Source organism: Elephas maximus, chromosome 3 (assembly GCF_024166365.1).
Source record: "Elephas maximus indicus isolate mEleMax1 chromosome 3, mEleMax1 primary haplotype, whole genome shotgun sequence".
Lineage (NCBI taxonomy): Eukaryota > Metazoa > Chordata > Mammalia > Proboscidea > Elephantidae > Elephas > Elephas maximus.
This window is the reverse complement of record NC_064821.1, coordinates 39,599,600-39,617,921: the sequence shown is the minus strand read 5'-3', so window position 1 is coordinate 39,617,921 and position 18,322 is coordinate 39,599,600. Positions and strand designations below refer to the sequence as shown.

The 18,322-nt window shown below is 62.7% G+C and overlaps 1 protein-coding gene across 2 annotated transcripts in view; it reads right to left on the bottom strand.

Moving 5' to 3' along the window:
* Window positions 1-17,601, bottom strand: part of AGRN (agrin) — a 35,846-nt gene extending 18,245 nt beyond the window's left edge. The window contains exons 1-3 of one of the 2 annotated variants that reach the window (XM_049877568.1): window positions 17,241-17,601; window positions 14,881-15,142; window positions 1,698-1,745 (exon numbers count right to left, since the gene is read on the bottom strand). In XM_049877568.1, coding sequence (XP_049733525.1) covers window positions 1,698-1,745; window positions 14,881-15,142; window positions 17,241-17,468 — 538 coding nt within the window. In that variant the 5' untranslated portion in view covers window positions 17,469-17,601. The remainder of the gene's footprint in view (window positions 1-1,697; window positions 1,746-14,880; window positions 15,143-17,240) is intronic. The other variant, XM_049877567.1, reaches the window with a different exon arrangement.
* Window positions 17,602-18,322: the final 721 nt, after the last annotated feature.

The window sequence follows — 18,322 nt, the reverse complement described above, 5'->3', positions numbered from 1 at the left end:
TCCCTCATGACGCTGGAGGCAGCAGTGGCTTTTTATAGCCAGCCCGTTGGCGCGGGCTATATTTAACTGCCTCCTGGTCTCGGGTGGGGAAAGGATGCCCCAGCCCTGTCTTGGCCACAAGTGTGCGGTGTGTTGGTACACATGGTGATGCCATGGCATGTAGCAGTCCATATGTGCGCAGTGGGGTTGTATGTCACTGTGGGGAGGGGGGACATGTAAAGGACAGGGGAGGCCCACCAGCCTCTGGGACTTCGGGGGAAGAGGCTGTGGGTGTTGGGAGAGGGGAGGGTGGCCTCGCTTCTGAGCACAATCGTAAACCTAGAAGTCTCCAGGCTTCCTGCCCACAGGCTATGGGAACCAGTACAGCCCCGCTTCCCTATCTGGAACCAACAACACAGCTGCCCTCCACTGTCCTGCTGGACTGGACTTGTCTGAGCCACTCCCTCCTGCCCCTAGTGCTGGGGCTGTGGGAGGGAAGGAGTGTCTGAGCCAAGTAAGGGTCCCTGTGCTCTGTGTCCTCCTCATGTACCATGGTCGCATGTTGTGTGGTCCCCACAGGGGAGGGGGGCAACACCCCACAAGCAGAGGCCCCCAGAGGTCACAAGCACCCCCAGTAGGGCCAAGCAACTCTGGCCCTGGGGACAGGTCCCTCCCTACAGGCTAACTTTGGAGCTCTAAGGGTTCCGCAGGAGCTTGTGGGGGTAACCTGAGGGGTTCTGTGGGGGAACCAGAGCTGAGGTGCACCAGCTGCAGCCTGGGACCTCCTGGGTGACAGAGGAGGTAGGGGAAGCCCCTGGCTGGGCCAAGGGACAGAGGAAGGGAAGCCCTGACCCAGCCAGCCCCAAGTTCCCCACTCCCAAGACCCAGGAAGTGATCCCGACTAATTATGCAAACCAGGGGCATACCCAGGGAGGTGAGCCCAGGGCCCCCATGCCCAGGGCAAGACCCACATCCCCCTGAAGTCTATGCTCCTGTACAGGACCCACTTGCTGCCTAACAAGGTGCCCCAGTGGAGGGCAGATCCTGAGGGCAAACCTGGGAGCTCCTGGGGAGGGGGTGGGGCAAGAACCCCTCCCCCGCCCCCCAGGGCCCACTGGCCCCACCCTTGCCCCTACTCCCCTCTGCCATCCCTGCAGTGGCACTAACAGCTTCCTTTCTTCTCTTCCACATTAGCTTAATGGCAGCTACCCACACACAGCAGACCCCAGGGAGGCTGGTCAAGAGGGTCAGCCCTGCCCCCTTCATCACTACCCCCCGGCCCCAGCCAAGGTCTGCTCAGTCCCAGGGACAGACTCCAAGCCTGCCAGGCCCCTCCCCAGACAGCTGGCAGTCCTTCTGAAGGCTCCCGGCTACACCCCTCCAGTGCATCTCTGTCTAGCCCTGTCCCTGTCTGCACACACTGAGGTCCTTTCACAGCCTGTTGGTTCCAGGGACTTGGTCCCAATTTCATGACCAGGAGGCGGAGGCCCAGAGAAGTTAGCAACCATGGCCAGAGGTACGCAGCCCAAGGGACTTCTAGCCCCAGGCTTCTTCCACTGCCTCTCAGCTGGGAGCTCCCAGTAGGACCCTAGCTCCCTCATCCAGCTTCCCCACCTCCAGACACACCCTACACACCCCAAGAATAGCCTCCGACCCCCAAGAGTGGCCACTGCCCCTCCAGGTACAAATTCCCCAGCTCAGCTTAGGCCCCCACTCACCGTCTGGAGGCGTAGGGGCTGCTGGTGTGAAGTGGGTCCCAGGTTTATCTGGAAAAAAAAATCTCGAAGTTAGGCCCTACAGATCAGGTTGTCCCAAGGCCGTTTGCTTGCCCCGTCCCAGCCCCTCCATGCCACCGGCCACCCAAACCCCAGCCCTGGCCACCCAAGCCCCACCCCCATTCCCCCACGACCCATACCCTGCTCTCTATGCCCTCATCCTCATGGCTCTCTCAAACCCCACCCTCCAGCCCTGACCATCCACACCCTACCCTCCATGCCCCCACTCCCACAGCTCCCTCACACCCCACCCTCCAACCCCCTCATGCCCCACCCCCAGCCCTCTCACACCCCATCCTCCAGCCTTGGCCACCCACAAGCTGCCTTCTAGCCCCTGCCATCCACACCCAGCCACACCCCACAGTCCCTACATACCCCACTCCCCACGCCCCTGCCTGGTCCAGTATTTCCCTTTCCAGCCCCAGCTACAGAGATCCAGACTGGGGAGACTGGGAAGCCACATGGCCCAGGTCCTGACTCTCACTGACTGGCAGGCTCTTGCTCCTCTCTGCCCCCCAGCTGCAGGGTCACGGCCTGACACCTGCCAGGCCAGCTGGTGCGGTGAGATGCATGCCTCAATCCCATCCCCCCATCCCACTGCAGCCAAGGCCTCTCCCTCCCCAACTCCAGCAGAAAGTTGCTGTTCAGGGGGGTCAGCCCCCACAAGCCCAAGGCAGGCCTTAGGGCCTGAGGTCCTGTCCCCAGAAGTTGCCGGGGACCCTGCTGCCCTCCAACCCCTGGAGGGCTGGGAGCTGGGGGGGCAGGGGAGTAGGCCGTTGTGCCAGTGTGGGGCCACCTGAGGGCCACGTACAGTTGCTGAGGAAGAGAAGGACGGCGAAGCCCAGCGTGGCGGTGGCCAGCAGGATCAGGCAGACGTTGCAGGGGACCATGAAGTAGCGCACCACCAGGGAGACTCGGCGCTGCTGCCGGGGGTCCCGCTCCAGCGGCAGTGGAGGCATGGCCCTGGGGGCCCCCAGGGGCAAGCAGCCCCCGAGGGTGGGCAGGTCCTCACGGGGCGCCCTTGGGCCTCTGAGGGGCTAACCCTCCCATGCTGGGATCCCCAGGACGGGTGTGGTCAGCAGCTGTACTCACACCAGGGGAGGGCAAGCCCTCCCAAACCTCCAGCTCTGTACTGGGAGGAGCTGATTGTCCTGGAGCAGAAATTCCAAATTCAGGTTCAGAAGGAGGTGAAGGGGACTGAGGGCCAGCGGCCACCCCTGCTGTGCACGACCCTCCCTGCTTCTGCCTGGCCCCTCTGCTCAGTCTTCGGGGGTCACCGACAGCCCCGTTCCCCCGCCCCGCTGACCCGCCCCCCTGGAGAGGCTGGGGAGGCCCCTCCTCGCGCGCAGGATGGACCGACGGGCTTGGCGGGATGCGGCAGTCCGGCGGCGGGCGGCGCTTCCACGGCGGCTCCAGTCCCGGCAGAGGCGGGTGCGGCGATGGCAGCGGCGGGAGGAGCAACGCGCGTCAGTAGGAGGAATAAAGAGCCGGTCGCGCGCGGAGGCCGCGGACTCCCAACTCCCGCCCAGGCAGCAGCGCGGCCACCCCGAAGCAGGCTAGGTGGTGAGTGAGGGGCGCAGGGCACCGAGCAGGGAGCAGACAAAGGAAGGTGCCTCGGGGGACCCAGTGTCCACGGGGAGTCGCAGCTCGAGGAGTAAAAAGGATGAAGCGCCAGGCAGAGGGCGGCGGGGCACAAAGGGGAACACGGGGCGGGATGGGGTGGGGGTGGTAGGGGCTGGGGGAGAAGGCTGGAGGAGTCAGGGGCAGAGATGGGGGCCGGGGGTTAGGGCAGGGGGCTTGAGGAGGGGGCAAAGGTGAAGACTGGGAAGGGGGCTGGAGCTGGGGTGGGGAAGCGGGGGTGGGGCAGGGGTTGGGGCTGGACCTCTCCTCTGATCTCAGCCCTTGAGTCTCTACTGCTAGTGCGCAGCCCTGTGTGAGCACGCCAGGAGGCCGGCGGGGTCTCCAGTCAGGGTCTGGGAGCGTCTTTCCGGGTCCCCGCAGGAGATTGAGGTCTGCGGGAAGAACCCGGTTCTGGGCTGCGGGCTGTGTATGTTTGTCAGTGTCCCCCTTCTGTTGGCCCCACCCTGTCAGTATGTGGGTGCGGGCAGGTGCGTGTACGCAGATGGGGAGTGGGCTGGGTCACAAGAAATAACCAAAGGGGTCCAAGCTAGAGGGTGGGGTGGGACAATGACCCCAGAAATCTCGTCACCTTCTCCCCTAGGAACTGAAAGCAACACCTTAAACCACTTCCCAACTCCCAGCGCCAGAGGAACAAGCAAATGAGTTCCATGCAAATAAGCCGTATGCAAATAGCGGCCGGGGTCCCGCGAGCCTGGAGCGCCCCCCAGAGGCCCCACTGGAAACGTCGCCGACTTGACGTCACAGCGGGGAGGGGGCGCGCGTGGCACCTGGAAGGCCTGGTCCTTCGTCAGGAATAGATACATGCGCCCCCCAGGACAACCCTTCCCCTGCCCAGCTGTAGGGGGTGAGGGTCCCGCCCTGCCCACCGCCCTCTCCCTGCCCAGGCTGGATCTCCCCTCCCCCTGCGAGCCCCAGGCCTGGCTGGGACCCGCCTCCGCCACCACTTGGTCCAGTCCCCACCGTCCACTTATCAAGTCCTGCTCTAAAACCCGCCCCGTCAGAATCCTTAGGTGACAATCTCCATGACCAACGCCTTCGACTGGCCTGGCCAACCTCCCTGCTTCCCCACCTGCAAACCACCTCCACATCACCCGCAGGCCTCTGGGAGGGACTAGAGCGCCCCTATTAGCAGCGGGGCGGTCCCTCCTGCCTGGACCTTGTCACACACGCCCCCGCGCCCTGCAACGACCTCTGTCCACATGCCCCCTTCTTCTGCGGATCCCACCAGCCTCTTGTCCCCAGGGCGCAACCTGACCTCGGGCTTCGTGGCGCTCCTAGGGCTAGTCCACTGCGTAGCTGCTAACCTGTCATCCCAGCTGACACACACACTCCTGTATTTACACAGCCTCACTTCTATATCCACTTGCACACTCAGACAGTTCCATGCACACATCATGCCCTTGCATTCATTCTCATACATTCACACACACGCTCACTCATATATTCACACATGCACACTTACACTCACACATTAACATCCACACACTCTCCCACACTCTGCACTCAGGTCTCTAGGGAAGGGTCAGCATGTGGGGTCAGGAGGTCCCTCTTGCAGTCAAACTGCTGTGGCCTGACCACCTAGGCCCCCCAGGGGTCCCTCAGGTTTCCTCTGATTCCATCTTGGGAAAACAGCACTGACCACACCAGCCTCCTGGAACCACCCCCTTCCAGCACCCAGGCTGGGGACTCCTCTGCCCTGTGACCACCCTAACTGGGGCCACCGGAATCTCCCTCTGCACACACCCCATGGTTCTAAAGGAATCTCTACACCTGCAACTCCCCTGGCTGGCCTCACCCTCCCCAGTTGGGGAAGCCCCAAGCAGCAGAATCTCACAGCAGTCCAGAACTGCAGCCACCCACTGCTGGAGGTGAGGGAGTAGTGCTGCCTCAGAGAGGCCCCTTAGACAGCAGTCTCCTGACTCCAAACCTAGGGAACGTCCCTGGCTACACGCCAGCCAGGCCCTGCATGCCTGACCCTGCATGCTGCCACCAGCTGTGGGGCTTTGAGGGAAGCCCTGCAGCAGAGGAATGGCAAACTGGGGCATGCCTGGGGGGAAGGGGTCTGCCAGCCCAGATGCTCTGGGTAGGATCCCTGATGAACCAGGGCACGTATGGGGGGGGAGCGGTCTGGAGCCTGGGTGCTCTGAGTGGGGATCCTGGATGAACGAGGGCATGCTTGGGATGGGGGGGTCTGCCAGCCCACGTGTTCTGAGTGGGAATCCCAGATGAATGGGGGCATGCATGGGGGCGTCTGCCAGCCCCAGCTGCTCTGAATGGGAAGCCCAGTGGCTGTGGGTACCCACTAGGGTGGAGGCAGGCAGACAGGGCACAGGCAATTGAGGGAAAGTGGCAGCAGTCTGACCCCGCCCAGCCCTAGTCAAGTGTCTGAGCCCCCCACAGGGGCGGGGACCTTCAGGCAGACAAAGGGCCATTGAGGCCCCAGGCCCATCGGGGGAGGGGAACTCAGACTACTCAGGCTATTTTGGGATCTTCAGATCCAAAATCATTCAGCCCTGACCAGCCCATGCAGGCTCTGGTCACTGATGGAACTGATGCTCTGAGCCAGGACCAGCCTGGTCTCTGGGCTCACACTCACTACAGTGCCTGGCTGCACATATGTGTCACACACACACTAGGTGTTCCAGTCTCATACATGCACACAGACATGCACATACACTTGCTCACCTCGGTTTGTATAGGCAATGGGTGACCTCTCAAACACACTCACCTGTGTGCACACACACACCTGCTTGCATACAGAGTCCTTCGCAAACAAGTTCCCCTTAGTCCCCCCACACACATACTGGGCATTACGAATGGTGCACACACAGGGTCTCTTACACATACACAGCGTTTCCCTCATTACCCCTGATAGATGTTGATCCCACCCATATATGCTTGGGTGCACACACAGGGTGCCCCCCTCACACACACCTTCATGCGCACACAAAGGATGTGCCTCAGGCTTCGTGGGGCTCCTGGGGGCCCGTCAGGAGTTGCCACATGCGTCCCCCCCGCCAAGGAAACTAGCTACCGCACACACATGACCTTCAATCCCCCACGCACATGCTGGGTGTTGATCCCCTACATACACTTGGCGCACAAACAGGGTCTTGCACACACACACTTTCTCACCTGCACACAGGCTGTCCCTCACACGCTCTCACCTGCATGCACACACACAGCATGTCCCTCACCCCACCCCACAAGTATACATGGTGCACACACAGGGTGTGCTCCACCATCACCAGGTACTTCTCTGGCCCTGAAAAGGGAGTGGGGGAAGGGAACTGCAGAGGGGTGGGGAGCAAAGTCCCCAGACAACTAAGGGTCCCTTTCTCATGCAGATGTCCCTCCTCCTCCTCCTTCAGAAAGGATGAGTGGGGGTTGCAGAGGGATCTGGGTTCTTTTCTGCCCCACAGGGAGCCCACAGGCAGGGCCAGGGCCCTCCCCACATACATACCCTCTAACAGTGTCTGCACCTGGCCACTGCCTCCACTCCCCACACCCCCCTATGCCCTGGCGAGTGTGAGGTCTGGCCAAGCCTGGGGTCCATCTGCCACCCCCCCGCTGCCCTCCCCCACAGAACATGGAAGCTGCTTAAAGTCACAGGTGACTGGCTGCCCCAGTGGGGGCAGGGGAAGAGGAAGGGCTGGCAGAACAGCACCCCCCTCCCTGGAGTCTGGGGCCTCCTGGTGTCTGGTCTCAGGCTGTGGCATTCCCTCCCCCTCCCCCTCCCCCTCAGTGGACAATGGGCGTTTCACGGCAGCGAGGCCCTGCTTGGCCCAGCCAGCTGCCAGAGGAAGGCTGGCTTTTGGGGCGGTGTCTTCCCCAGCAGCCCTAGGCCCCACAGTTGCCCATCGTCCTCAGGTGAGGCTGGGATGGTGCCCATGTTGGACCCCGTGGGCATGTGTGCCTTTCTTTGGACCACCCCTGCCTGGCTCACCTCTCAGGCTCAGTGGCCCACCTGGGTTTGAATCCCAGCCCTGCTACTTGATCATGGTGCAGCCTTAATGCCTGGCAGCCAAACCTGCTCTGCTGGGTCTCTGGATTACGCAGGACAGTAGGAGGGGGCTCCGCAGGGCTGGCTGGGAAGGGCGCCTGCCCTGCCACATGTTCATCCACCAGCCTGGATGAGCCCCTCACAGCCAGGGAGCCCCAATTCACCCACCGGCATCTCTGAGGCCCCCCTAGGCTAAGTGCAGGAGGTATGTCCTGTACCCCATAAACTCCTGACCTCAGGAAGGTTATATTTTGGTTACATTATAGCAATTTCAGACACAGCTCAGACAGGCTGAGGCGGGATGAGCTCCAGACTTAAGGATCTAAGAGGTAGTATTTGCAGAGAGATCTGAATGATAGTGGCAGAGGGGAACCTATGCATAGATCTGAAGAGTTTTCAGCCAGGGGCAACAACAGATTCAAAGGCCCCAAGGAAGCTGCAGGAGGCAGGAGAGGCCTGCGTGACAGGGAGTGACAGGGGCAAAGGACAGTCACACGGCAGGTGAGGAGGCCTGGAAGCTGCCAAGATGTCAGTGCAGCCATCAGAGGGCGCTAGCTGGTCGGTCGAGGGTAGAGGGGCTCCTGAGAAAAGGGGGAGGGTGGGGCCAGCCCTCTGCCCCACCCTCCCTGGCAGCCCCAGGCCAGCCACATTAGGCCAGGAGGAAAAGGAAAGCTTCCTCTGGGCACCAGGGTGTGGCCCAGGTGTGGTCAGTGCCAGGTGACTCAGGAGACGTGGTGGCCCTGCTGAGAGGCCATACGGGGGGCGCCAGGGTCAAGGAGGGGTAGTTTGCAGACAAATGCTCACTGCAACCAGGAGAGGAAGGGAAAGGTGGGGAACCTTGGTGAGGGGGGCGGTGGAGAGCAGCAGAGCAGGAAAAACAGACATAGGACAGAGGAGAATGCAGCAGTGACAGTGGCATTGCAGACGGAGGGGGAGGGCAGCTGGGTGCCCGGTGGAGCCAATGGGGCAACGGTTGCCACATTTCTGAGGGAAAACCAGCCAGGGTCCCAGGAACAGGGACATGAGTGCATCCCTATTTCCCAGCCCCCTCCCCTGCAGCACAACGGCAGGGCAGCCACCCACCCTCACACAGGCCTCTGGCTCCTGAGCCTCTCTGTACCCTCCAGCCCTCCCTTCAGCTTTAAAGCACAGCTCAGACCTGACCTCCTGGTAAGCCCCCTGCCCACGCTGTCCAGGACTCTACCGACGGTGGTGGACCCTGCTAAGGTGTGAGCACCCACGGCAGCACCAGAGCCTGGATGTGTGGATGAGTGAACTGACACGGAGCAGCCCCCAAGCCTGAGCCTCAATGCCCCCAGGAGAGCTATGAGGCGCACACTGTTCTCCACGCCCGCTCAGCCCAGATGTGCACCCAGTCTCATGTGTGGGCAGGGGACAGGTGCCTCCAGAGGCCGCCCCAAGCTCCCTGCTTCTCCCAGTGTGGAGGCCCAAGGAGGTACTGGCGGAGGGCCAGCTGGACCACTGAGGCCCACCTCAGGCCATTGCTAGACCCACTGCCTCCTCTGCATAAGATGCCCTATCCCCTGCAGACAGGACTGCACGTGAGGGGACAGAACTCAAGTGGGCCTGACCCAGGACTCTCTCCTCTCTCTACACAGCCCCACCCAGCATGTGCTCTTATCACTGTACCTGACAGCTTGGGTCACCCTGGCTGGACAGTGAGAAACTGCCGCAGTCATTCCCAGGGGTGGAGCTGGCAGGAGATGCACCCAGCACCTGCTTAGCTCATCACAAGGTACAGACACAGCTGCGCCACCGGGCACAGGCGGGCCATGGGGCTCAGCCAGAGCAGGGAGCATAGCTGCACCAGGCAGTTCAATCGAACCAGGGGGCACAGGTGGGTGAGAGGGCTCAGCCAGTCTGGGGGGCTCAGCCAGACCAGGGGGTTCAGCCAGACCAGAGAGCTTGGGTTCAACAGTGAGATAGAGGCCCTTGGATGCAAGACCCTGGGACTCAGCCAGCCTGCACTAGCCCACTGGCCGAACACCTGTCACCACCCAACCTGGGCCAGGATATAAGGGCCAGCCAGGACCTAGACCCCACAAGTACAGGCTGTGACTGGAACTCACATGTGCACAGATGGGTTTCCCCAGAGCCACAGGTCTCTGTGCAGGCACATGTGCACACACACACATGCCACAGACACATATGCATGTACGACACAGGCACACATGCAGATGCAGTGCGCACACGAACAGGCACACACTGTGTAAATGCACATATACATGTGTATACCACATGCATGCACAGTACACACACAACACACATATACATACATACACAGTGCAGGCAAGCGTGAGCGTGTGCATGCACACACACACACACACACACATACATACAGCCACTCACAGCTGGAAACAGCCGGCTGCCTCTGAGGACAGCTTCCCCCCTCTCCCACGCCACAAGTCCTTAGGGGGGAGCTGGGGGCTGGGTGGGGCCGGTTTCCCCCTTCCCAGGTCCCACTTGTAAGCAGCCCTTGGCAGGGGGCCTTCCTCAGAGGAAGTTCTCAGGGTCTGTGCTGCGGGGAGGCTCTTGAAGGAGGAGCTTCCCCCCCTACTGGAGGCTCTACCACAGGCCCCCATCAGCTCAGCCCAGCAGGCAACCCTATCTCAACTGGGATTAGATAGTGACACCCCCCCAGTGGAGGGCAGCACCTGGAACATTGGTTCAGCCCTGAGCCTTCCAGAGGCTGCAGTGGTGCCTATGTTGGAAGGACCCCCAACCCCAGCAGTCCCCTCAGCCTGAGCCCTCCCCTCATTCCCCCATCCCAACAGGGGTCCTGGACAGGAATGCAGGGCAGGAAGGGAAGTCATTCCCAACCCCACCCTGGCTTGGCGGACTGTTTCTGTGGGGTCCCCGCCCACTCAGTTATCAGAACCCAGCGTTAGGGTTGGGGAGCCTGCAGCCTCTGAAGTGAGCAGTCGGCCGGGTTCCCACAAGTGGAGGCAAGGGACAGACGAGGGACAGCCTGTTTTGCAGCTGTTTTTCACCATCCTGCTGTGCCGGTGACAGGGAAGCTTTGATTCTCAGGGGCTTGGGGGGCTAACCCTTCAGGAAGGAAGGGAGGCAGCCAGGCCACACAGCAGCAGGGGGACGACCAGGATGACCTCTGGCTGGACCCTGGTGACCTTGAAGACAGAGCCACTCCCGCCCCACCTGATTTCCCTCCAGGGATGCTGTGAGGGCACAGGCTGATCCCACAGAGTATACTTCTGTCCAGCACCCACAGTGTAGGCTTAGGGGGACAACCAGTGTAGACAGAGGGGGCGGGACAGTTTCTTTTCCATTTGCCCATCGGAAGAGAAGAATGGCAGTTCCCCCCTCCCTCCCCCCAGCATGGGGGTGTGGGAGTCTGGAAAAAGCCAAGAGCAATTTCTACCAGCTAGGCCCTGCCCTCTTTTTCCTGTCTACAGGGGGTCACCTGGGGGAAGCGGGGTCCCCTCCCTGGCTACCACTCTGCCCCTGTGGTTTTAGACTGCAGTCACAAAGCCCCCTGGGGCTGCCTCAGAGACTCCCAGGCCCAGGCGAGCCCAGCTGAGCTGAAAGACAGACAAGTCCATTCTTGTACATGGGGAGCGTCTGATCCCACTTCCTACCTGGAACCCCCAGGTGGGGAGAAGGCCGCTGGGCCTCCCCACCTGGGCAGACCCCTCCCCCAACCTCAGGAGAAAGATTCCAGGCAAGCAAGCCTTTAGCCCAGACCTGCCTCCTCTGGGGTTGGCTGCCTGGGAGAGGGCCCCAGTGGAGTCTAGAGGAGCAGGGCTAGAACCTGAGTCAGGAAGGGGACAGGAGGGAATCAAGAACAGTGAGAAGCGACACCCTCACCCCCACCCCTGCCTCAGCAGGGAGGAATGGGGAGCAAAGCAAAGTGCCCAACAGCAGGGTCGCCCCCCACAAGCCCAGAACTTCCCTTAACCGCTTCTGGGACTTTAGCTGCCCACACCTGCCCGCAGGCCACTTGGCCTGCTCAGAGACACAGAGGTGCCCTGCCCAGACTGGCCTCCTCTCCAGGCCAGAGCCCCGGCTGTCCTCCTGAAGGCCCTGTTCGCCAAAGTTCATGCCGTTCCTGGGACCCAGAGCTCACCCCAAGCAGGGAGGAAGGGAGGGCCCTCCAGGCCACAGTCTAGCTTCCAGGACCCCCAACTTCAGGGCTGGGCAGGGCCGGGTTGGGCTAGGGCCAGACTCATTTCGACCCTGGCCCCTTGCCCTGTCCCCAAGCCAGGCCCTGGCAGAGGGCAGACAACACTTCCTTTCTCTACTCTTGGCCCCCTTGTTGGGAGGGAGGGCCCAGGCTGCCCTGCCAGCCCTGAGCCAGGCCAGAGTCCTTCCTGGGGGTTTCAGGGGAGCCCCAGGACATGCCTCCATAAGGTGGGGGCGGGAAGGGATGGGAGGTTAGGATAGTGTGGGCAGCACCAGGACCAGGACAGGGTGGCTGCAGGCTGTGGGAGCGTGGGCGGCCACACTGGGAGAGGCCAGGCTGCCTCCCAACAAAGCGGGGGTGGGGGTCTCCTTCCAGAGCAGGGTCCCTCCTCCATCCCGCCCAAAGGTGGCAGAAGAGGGAGGGGCACATACCTGTCTCAGCTATGTCAGGAATGTGGCTCCCCAGGCCAGGCAGGGGAGGAGGAGCCAGGCTGGGGAGCTGGGGGAGGGGCTTCACCCGGAAAGGGCCGGGCGATACTGCAGGGCTAGGGAGAAACTGAGGAAGGGAAGCCAGTCTCTAGTGGAGCTGAGAGGCAGGTGTGCTGCCAGTGGCAGAAGCCCTTTGGAGTAGGGTTGAGGGCCACATCTTCGAGGAGCAAGGCACTGGCAGGGTGAGGCGGGGAGGGCCAGGGCTGCACAGGGGCCTGATGGGGGCAGCCTCTACCCTCCCACTTCAAGGATACCCTCCCCAGGGTTCTGGGCAAGACACCCCTCCCAGGAGGTGCCCATTCTGCAGGGCAGATCAGATGCCCCAGCCAGGGAGGAGAGGTGGGGAGGGGAAGGAAGGGGTCTGAGCACTGGGGGGAGGGGAAAGATCTGAGCACTGGGAGGAGGGGAGTGGCCACTGAGCACAGTGGCCTGGGGTCTTTCTAACTGTGGTCTTTGGGGGGCCCAGCTTGGAGTGGGGAGGGACTGCAGCCACTCGCTGAAGGAAGCACCCCTGGGAGGCCATGCCCCCCATGTTCTGGGCCTCCCTGAGGGGGTCCTTGGGGAACGGGGATTCTCCCACAAGGAGGGACCCAGTGGTCTCAAGAGTAACCGCCGCAGACCAGGGGCTACCAAGAATTTACCCTGCACCTTGTGGGGTGAGGTAGCTTGTAGACCCCTGGGAGCAGAATGGGGTAGGAGTCAGATGAGGAGGGGTCAGCTTGGCCAAACTCTGTCCTGTCTGACCCCTCACGAGGGAGAAGTCTTGGCTCTGGGTATGCCCAGCCCCAGTATCTGAGGTGGGGTTGGGTGTCCTATCCCCCACAGAACAGGAGGTGGGCTCTCCTCCACCCGCAGCCAGCCTGGATGGGCTGGGCACAAACCAATTGTTCCTTCCCCAGGCCACCCTAGGCACCCTGGTCTTCTTCCAAAGCAGAAATGGATAGTCAGTTCCAGCTCCAGGCTTCCAAGGACCCCAGTGCCTCATAGGGGAGCCCAAGCTCCTTCACTAGGCCCTATTCTGGGCCTCTGTTCTGGGGGGCTCCCCACAGCAAGGCCTGACAGACACAGCCACCCACCACCTCAGCTGACTAGAGATCCTACTAGATTCAGCTCAGGGTGGCCCCTCCCTGGTAGCCTTGGCCCACCAGGGTCTATGGGCTGGGACAGGGGTCTTGCTCCTTACCAGCTGTCCCTCTGCCCAGCTTGGGCATTTGCAACACAAAGCCAGGGCTTGGCGTGGGTCGAGCCAGCTTAGCAGATGCCTCACCAGTGTTCTGCCCAGGGTGACCACCTGCCATGTGCCCTCTGACCCCATAGCAGGTCCTCAGTTACTGAGTCACAGACCCTCAGGCCGGACCTACCCAGCCACACAGAGTTAATTATTTGCTTTCTTGATCTGGAGAGACAAGGAGCTGATGGCGCCCGACCTCCCTCTTCTGCTCCTTCCCTGACCACTCCCCAGCAGGGAAGATTTGGTCCTGGGCTCCAGCGACCCCTCAGCACCCCCTCCAAAAACTTAGCATCACTGGTGAAGCCTGTACTACCCTGTGTCAGCCCTCCTCATCCCTCCCCATCTGCAGCCCCCATCCTCCTCTTCCTCCTCTCCCTGCTCAGTTGCCGCAGCTGCCCACCAAGCCCACAAGCTTCCACAGCAGGGCCAGTATCTCAGTGGTCCCCATGGGGGCACCAGCTGGGACCCTGCATGGGATGGAGATGCTGCCCCATGGACCCCTGCCCCAGGGAGCCCTTCTCAGCCTGGGCCCAGGAGTCAGCCGACTATAGGCTGGAGAGAAGCTGTGCGCTCATTTCAAGACTGTCCCTCCCCCTGTGAAGCCCCTCACCTTCAGTATGGGCCGGAAGCCCAGGAGCTGAGTGCCACCTAGCACCCAGAGACCCCTCAAGCAGGGTCACGGCAGGCAATCAGAAGATGGGACTTCAGCCTGGCCAAGAGGGTGGGGGGGTTGCCTTCCCCAGGACAGGAAGTCACAAACCCTTCCCACCACCCTGGGAGGAAGCATCCTCTCTGGACCACCTCTGGGCCTGGGTACATCCCTTCCCAGGCAGACAGGGGACAGACAGGATGTGGGGGCGACGAGCAGTTCCTATGCCCCCCCCGCCTCATTTCCCAGCCAAGGATCTCAGCCCCCAACTGGGTCTGTCCTGGGGTGAGAGGGGTCTGTCACAAGAGTCCCACTTCCCAGAGGCTGGGTGGGAGAAGGGACACCCTTGGGCCATTCTGAATAGACACGTGAGGACTGAGGGCAAGGAAAAGTTCTTAGGCTCCCAAACCCACCCCTACCCCCAGAGCTGCCCCTTCTCTGAAATGACAGCCTCTTTGGAACAAACATGGGGCGGTGCCCCTCCATCCCCACACCTGCCCCCACAGCAGGGTTTGCACGACATCTGGGCCCAGTCTAGACAGATGTTTAGGCTTCTGTGAGAACACCAACAGCTGGTGCTCATTCACCTGGTCCCACCCTCTCCCCTCAAAAAGGGAGGGTGAGCAGAGCTGGGGGGAAGGGACACATAGGAAGTTTGTCCCTCTGTAGGGCTGGGACTCATTCCACTCTAAGATGAAGGACGTCAGGGTGGGGGTGCTAAGGTCAGGGCTTGAGGCTGCTGACCTGGGATGGCCAGACACAGCCGGAAGCAGGGAGCAAGGCCAGTGCAGAACACCGTGTGCTTCAGCCGAAAGCAGGCTTTCCCTCTGCCCCCAGAGCATGAGAGCGCCCTAGCTCAGTCACCTCCTCCGAGCTGCCAGCCTCTGCCCACAGCCGGTCACATCTGCTACCACCTGACCACTCCTACCCTCCCCACTGCCTGACCCCTCACCTTCCACACAGTGCTCCACTTCTTCCAGGTTACGGAGGGTGATCCGCATCAGGCTGGAGTTGAGCATGAGCTCATTCTTGTGGGCTGGCCACAGGTATGGGGGTGCAGGGTTCACAAAGAAGATCCTGGTGTCCCCAGTGGACACCTGGTTGTCACAGATGAGGGGGTCTCCAAAGCCACCAATCACCACCTTGTTGCCACCGTCCAGTAGGCTCTCTGGGGTCACAACATCTTTGCCCTTCAGGTATCGCCAGACCCGAACCTAGGATGGGATGGGCAGGTGTCAATAGTGCCCTTCCCTCTGGGGAACAGGGGCCCACAGAGGCCAGAGGCAGTGACTTCCCCCTCGTCTGGCCTTGATTGCTCAGACCAGCTCTCCTGAGTAGACCCAAGCCCTGGGCAGTCACATGGAGACCTTGGGTCAGCCCCCCCACCAAAAGCTGCAGGGACACCAGAGGTCCTCACACACGAGGACACTGCCTGGAGCACACCCCCTCAATCAGGAGGCAGCTCCCGATCTCCCAGGTCTAACTGACCCCAGCCACCCCAGGCCCCAATAATATCCACCTCAACTCAGGCTGGACTTGGAAAGGGGGCCCACTGGCCCAGGGCATCTGCTTTCCAAGCCTCCTCCTCCTCTCCCCATCTGCCCACCCACCACTCAGGGCCCACGTGGGCAAAGCCAGGAGCAGAGGTTTCAGGGGGATAGGCTCAGGGCTGGGGGCTCTGGGCCAGCCCTGTGGGTGGGCTACAATATCCTCCCCTCCGAAGGCAGAAGCCTTCTCCTTCCACTAGGCTCCCACCGCGTGTGCAGTCAAGGCACCAGGGAACCACAGAGTCAAGTTCAGGCAGCTTCGCAGGCTGACCCACCCTCCTTGCTTCTTAGGCCCTAAGGGCACCTGCTCTGACAAACTGCCACCCACTGGGTCCTGAGAGCCCCGGCCTAGGGATGTGCATGGTGCACTGCACAGGCAGCCCCTCAGGAACAGGTAATCCCTGTGGAAAGAGCCCTGAGAAGAAAGCCCTTCCTCAAGAGCAGGGGCGGGGGAGCTTGAGGGGCGTAAGCCTGCACTCAGCTGGAGCCTTCTGGAATGGCAGGTGAGAGGCAGTGGGTAGCCTGTCCCTTTGCCCAGGTTTTTAGGATTTGCAGGGCTCCCTCCACCGTCTATTCACCCAGGTGGGGTCTTGTCCAACCCCACTCCCCTTGCCCCTAGAGACAGACACATAGTGTGTTCTGGAAGGCCTTAGGATAGCCCAGGCTTGGGAGGGGCTGAGTGGCTTTCATCGCCTCCCCCCTCAGCCACACCCAGGAGCTGCAGGGAGGAAGTCGGGAAAATCCTGCAGGGACTTGGCAGCGTGCCCCGTGGGTCGTGAAGGGGAGGGGGCCGGTGGGGATCCCAGCTGTAGCCTGCATGGGCCCCATCTGAAAGCAGCACTGCCACCCTCCCCATCTCCATGCAGGAGGAACCATCTGATTTCTGGTCTGGTCTGGGGAGGTGGTTTCTGGAGTGGAGGGGAGTGAGGGGAGTTTGGGTCCCCAGGGCCCTCCACTGGAGCAGACTGTGGGAAAAAAAAAAAAACACCAAAAGAGACCCAGGGGCCCCGAATCCAACTGAGGGAGAAGCAGGACAAAACCCCCCTCCCTATGGCTGGGGGAGCCCAGGTTCTCACAAGACCCAAATGGGGCTCCTGCCCTTGACCTCACCCCCCACACACACTAAACTCAGCAATGCCTTCCCCACCTCCCTGTTCCTGACCCCACACCCAATCACTGCAGCACCCCACCAGGCAGCACACCCTTCTCCTGACTGCCCCCTCTCTCACCTGGTAAAGGCCTCTGGAAGGGGGGTGACAGCACTGACCACAGGCCCACCCCTCCACCCCCCACCCCCCGACCCAGCAGGAACACTGACACCTCTCCTTGTTCTATTCCTTTTCTTTGGCTGGTAGGGAGCGGGTGCGGCAGCCATGAATCCTCGAGGGAGAGTGCACTTGCTTCTGCCAAGGGAGTGGGCTTGGGGGTTGGGGGACAGACACGACCGGCTTCCCCGGGCCTGGGCACCGCGGTGGAGGGACTGCAGCCGCACCGCAGGAACTTTCCCTCCGGTGCTCGCGAGTTTTCCGGGACCGGCGCCCCACCCGGGGGCTCGGCGGTCGCCAAGGGAGCTGGAGCGGAGGCTGCGGAGCGTCCGGGCGCGCGTTCCCACGACCTGGGGGCGGGGGTCCCAGCGGGGAGGCCACCATCGCAGGGGAGGGCCTGGGGCGAGGGGGCCGGGACGGCGAGGAGAAGCCCAGGCCCGGGCTTCGAAGGGGGCTGGAGGGCCAGAGAGCCGCAGAGGGGTCGGGGGTCGGGGGCCCACCTTGCACGAGTACGTGTGCTGCACCGGGTCCACGTTGAGAATCTCCTCCACGGTGCCCGTGAGCACCACGTTCGCCTCCTCCTCCCGCCGCTCCAGCGCCCGCTCCGGGCAGGTCCCGCCAGCGCGGGGCAGGACGCTCGCCGCCACCACCAGGAGCAAGAGTAGCAGCCGCAGGGGGGCCGGGCCCGGTGCGGTGGAGCCCGAGCCGGACGGCCGCAGGCTCGCCATGGTGCGGACCCGGGATAGGGGCCGAGGACAGCGGAGAGCGGCCGGAGCGGAGAGCGCGCGGCCGGGCCGCGCCGGGGACCTGACTGGATGGGACGGGACGCAGCCCCAGGGAGGCGGTGAAAGCGCTGGCGGCGCGCGGGCGGCGGGGGCGGGGCGGGCCGGGGCGGGACCCCGGCCCGCCCCGCCCCCCCCGCGCCGTCCCCGGCCCGCCCCGCGCCCTCCGACCCGCGCCGGCCTTGAACAAAGCGCCCGGACCGCTGCGTCGGGCGGGGGCTGGGGCTCACTGGGCTGCGGCGCTTCCCGCGGCCGCCCCTCCCCCGCGGGCTCGTCTCCCCCCCAGGAAATGCGGCTGGAATCGGGTTAATGCCTAATCTGGAGGCGGGCGACGTGATGGGACTTTTAAGGGATCGAGGCGGAGCCGGGGCTGGGAGCTGCGGGGCTCCCTGGCCTCTGGGGGTGGACGGCTGCCGGACCTGCGCCTGGCGTCCCTGACCCGAGGGAGGAGACTCCCCAGGGACCCGTGTCCCCCACTGGAACCAGAAAGAGGTTCGGACGAGAACCCTGGCACCAGCCTGTCTGGGCAGAGGCTGCCCCAGCAAGCCGCGCCTCCCGGCTGGCGGGACCAATGCGGGCGGGGCTGCGGTGATTGGCCAGGACGGGGCGCAGCCCGCCCACCTCCCGCCCCGGCGCGCTCGGGTCCACTGCAGAGCGAAGGGTGCCTCCAGCCGTTCTGCGGCTGCTAGCTCAGGTCCAAACGGCCGGCCGCGCCTCCCGCACAGCCACCTTCTCCAGGGGGTAAACTGAGACCCAGACTCCAAATCTAGCTGAATATAGGAAAGGGGGAAGTGGAGACC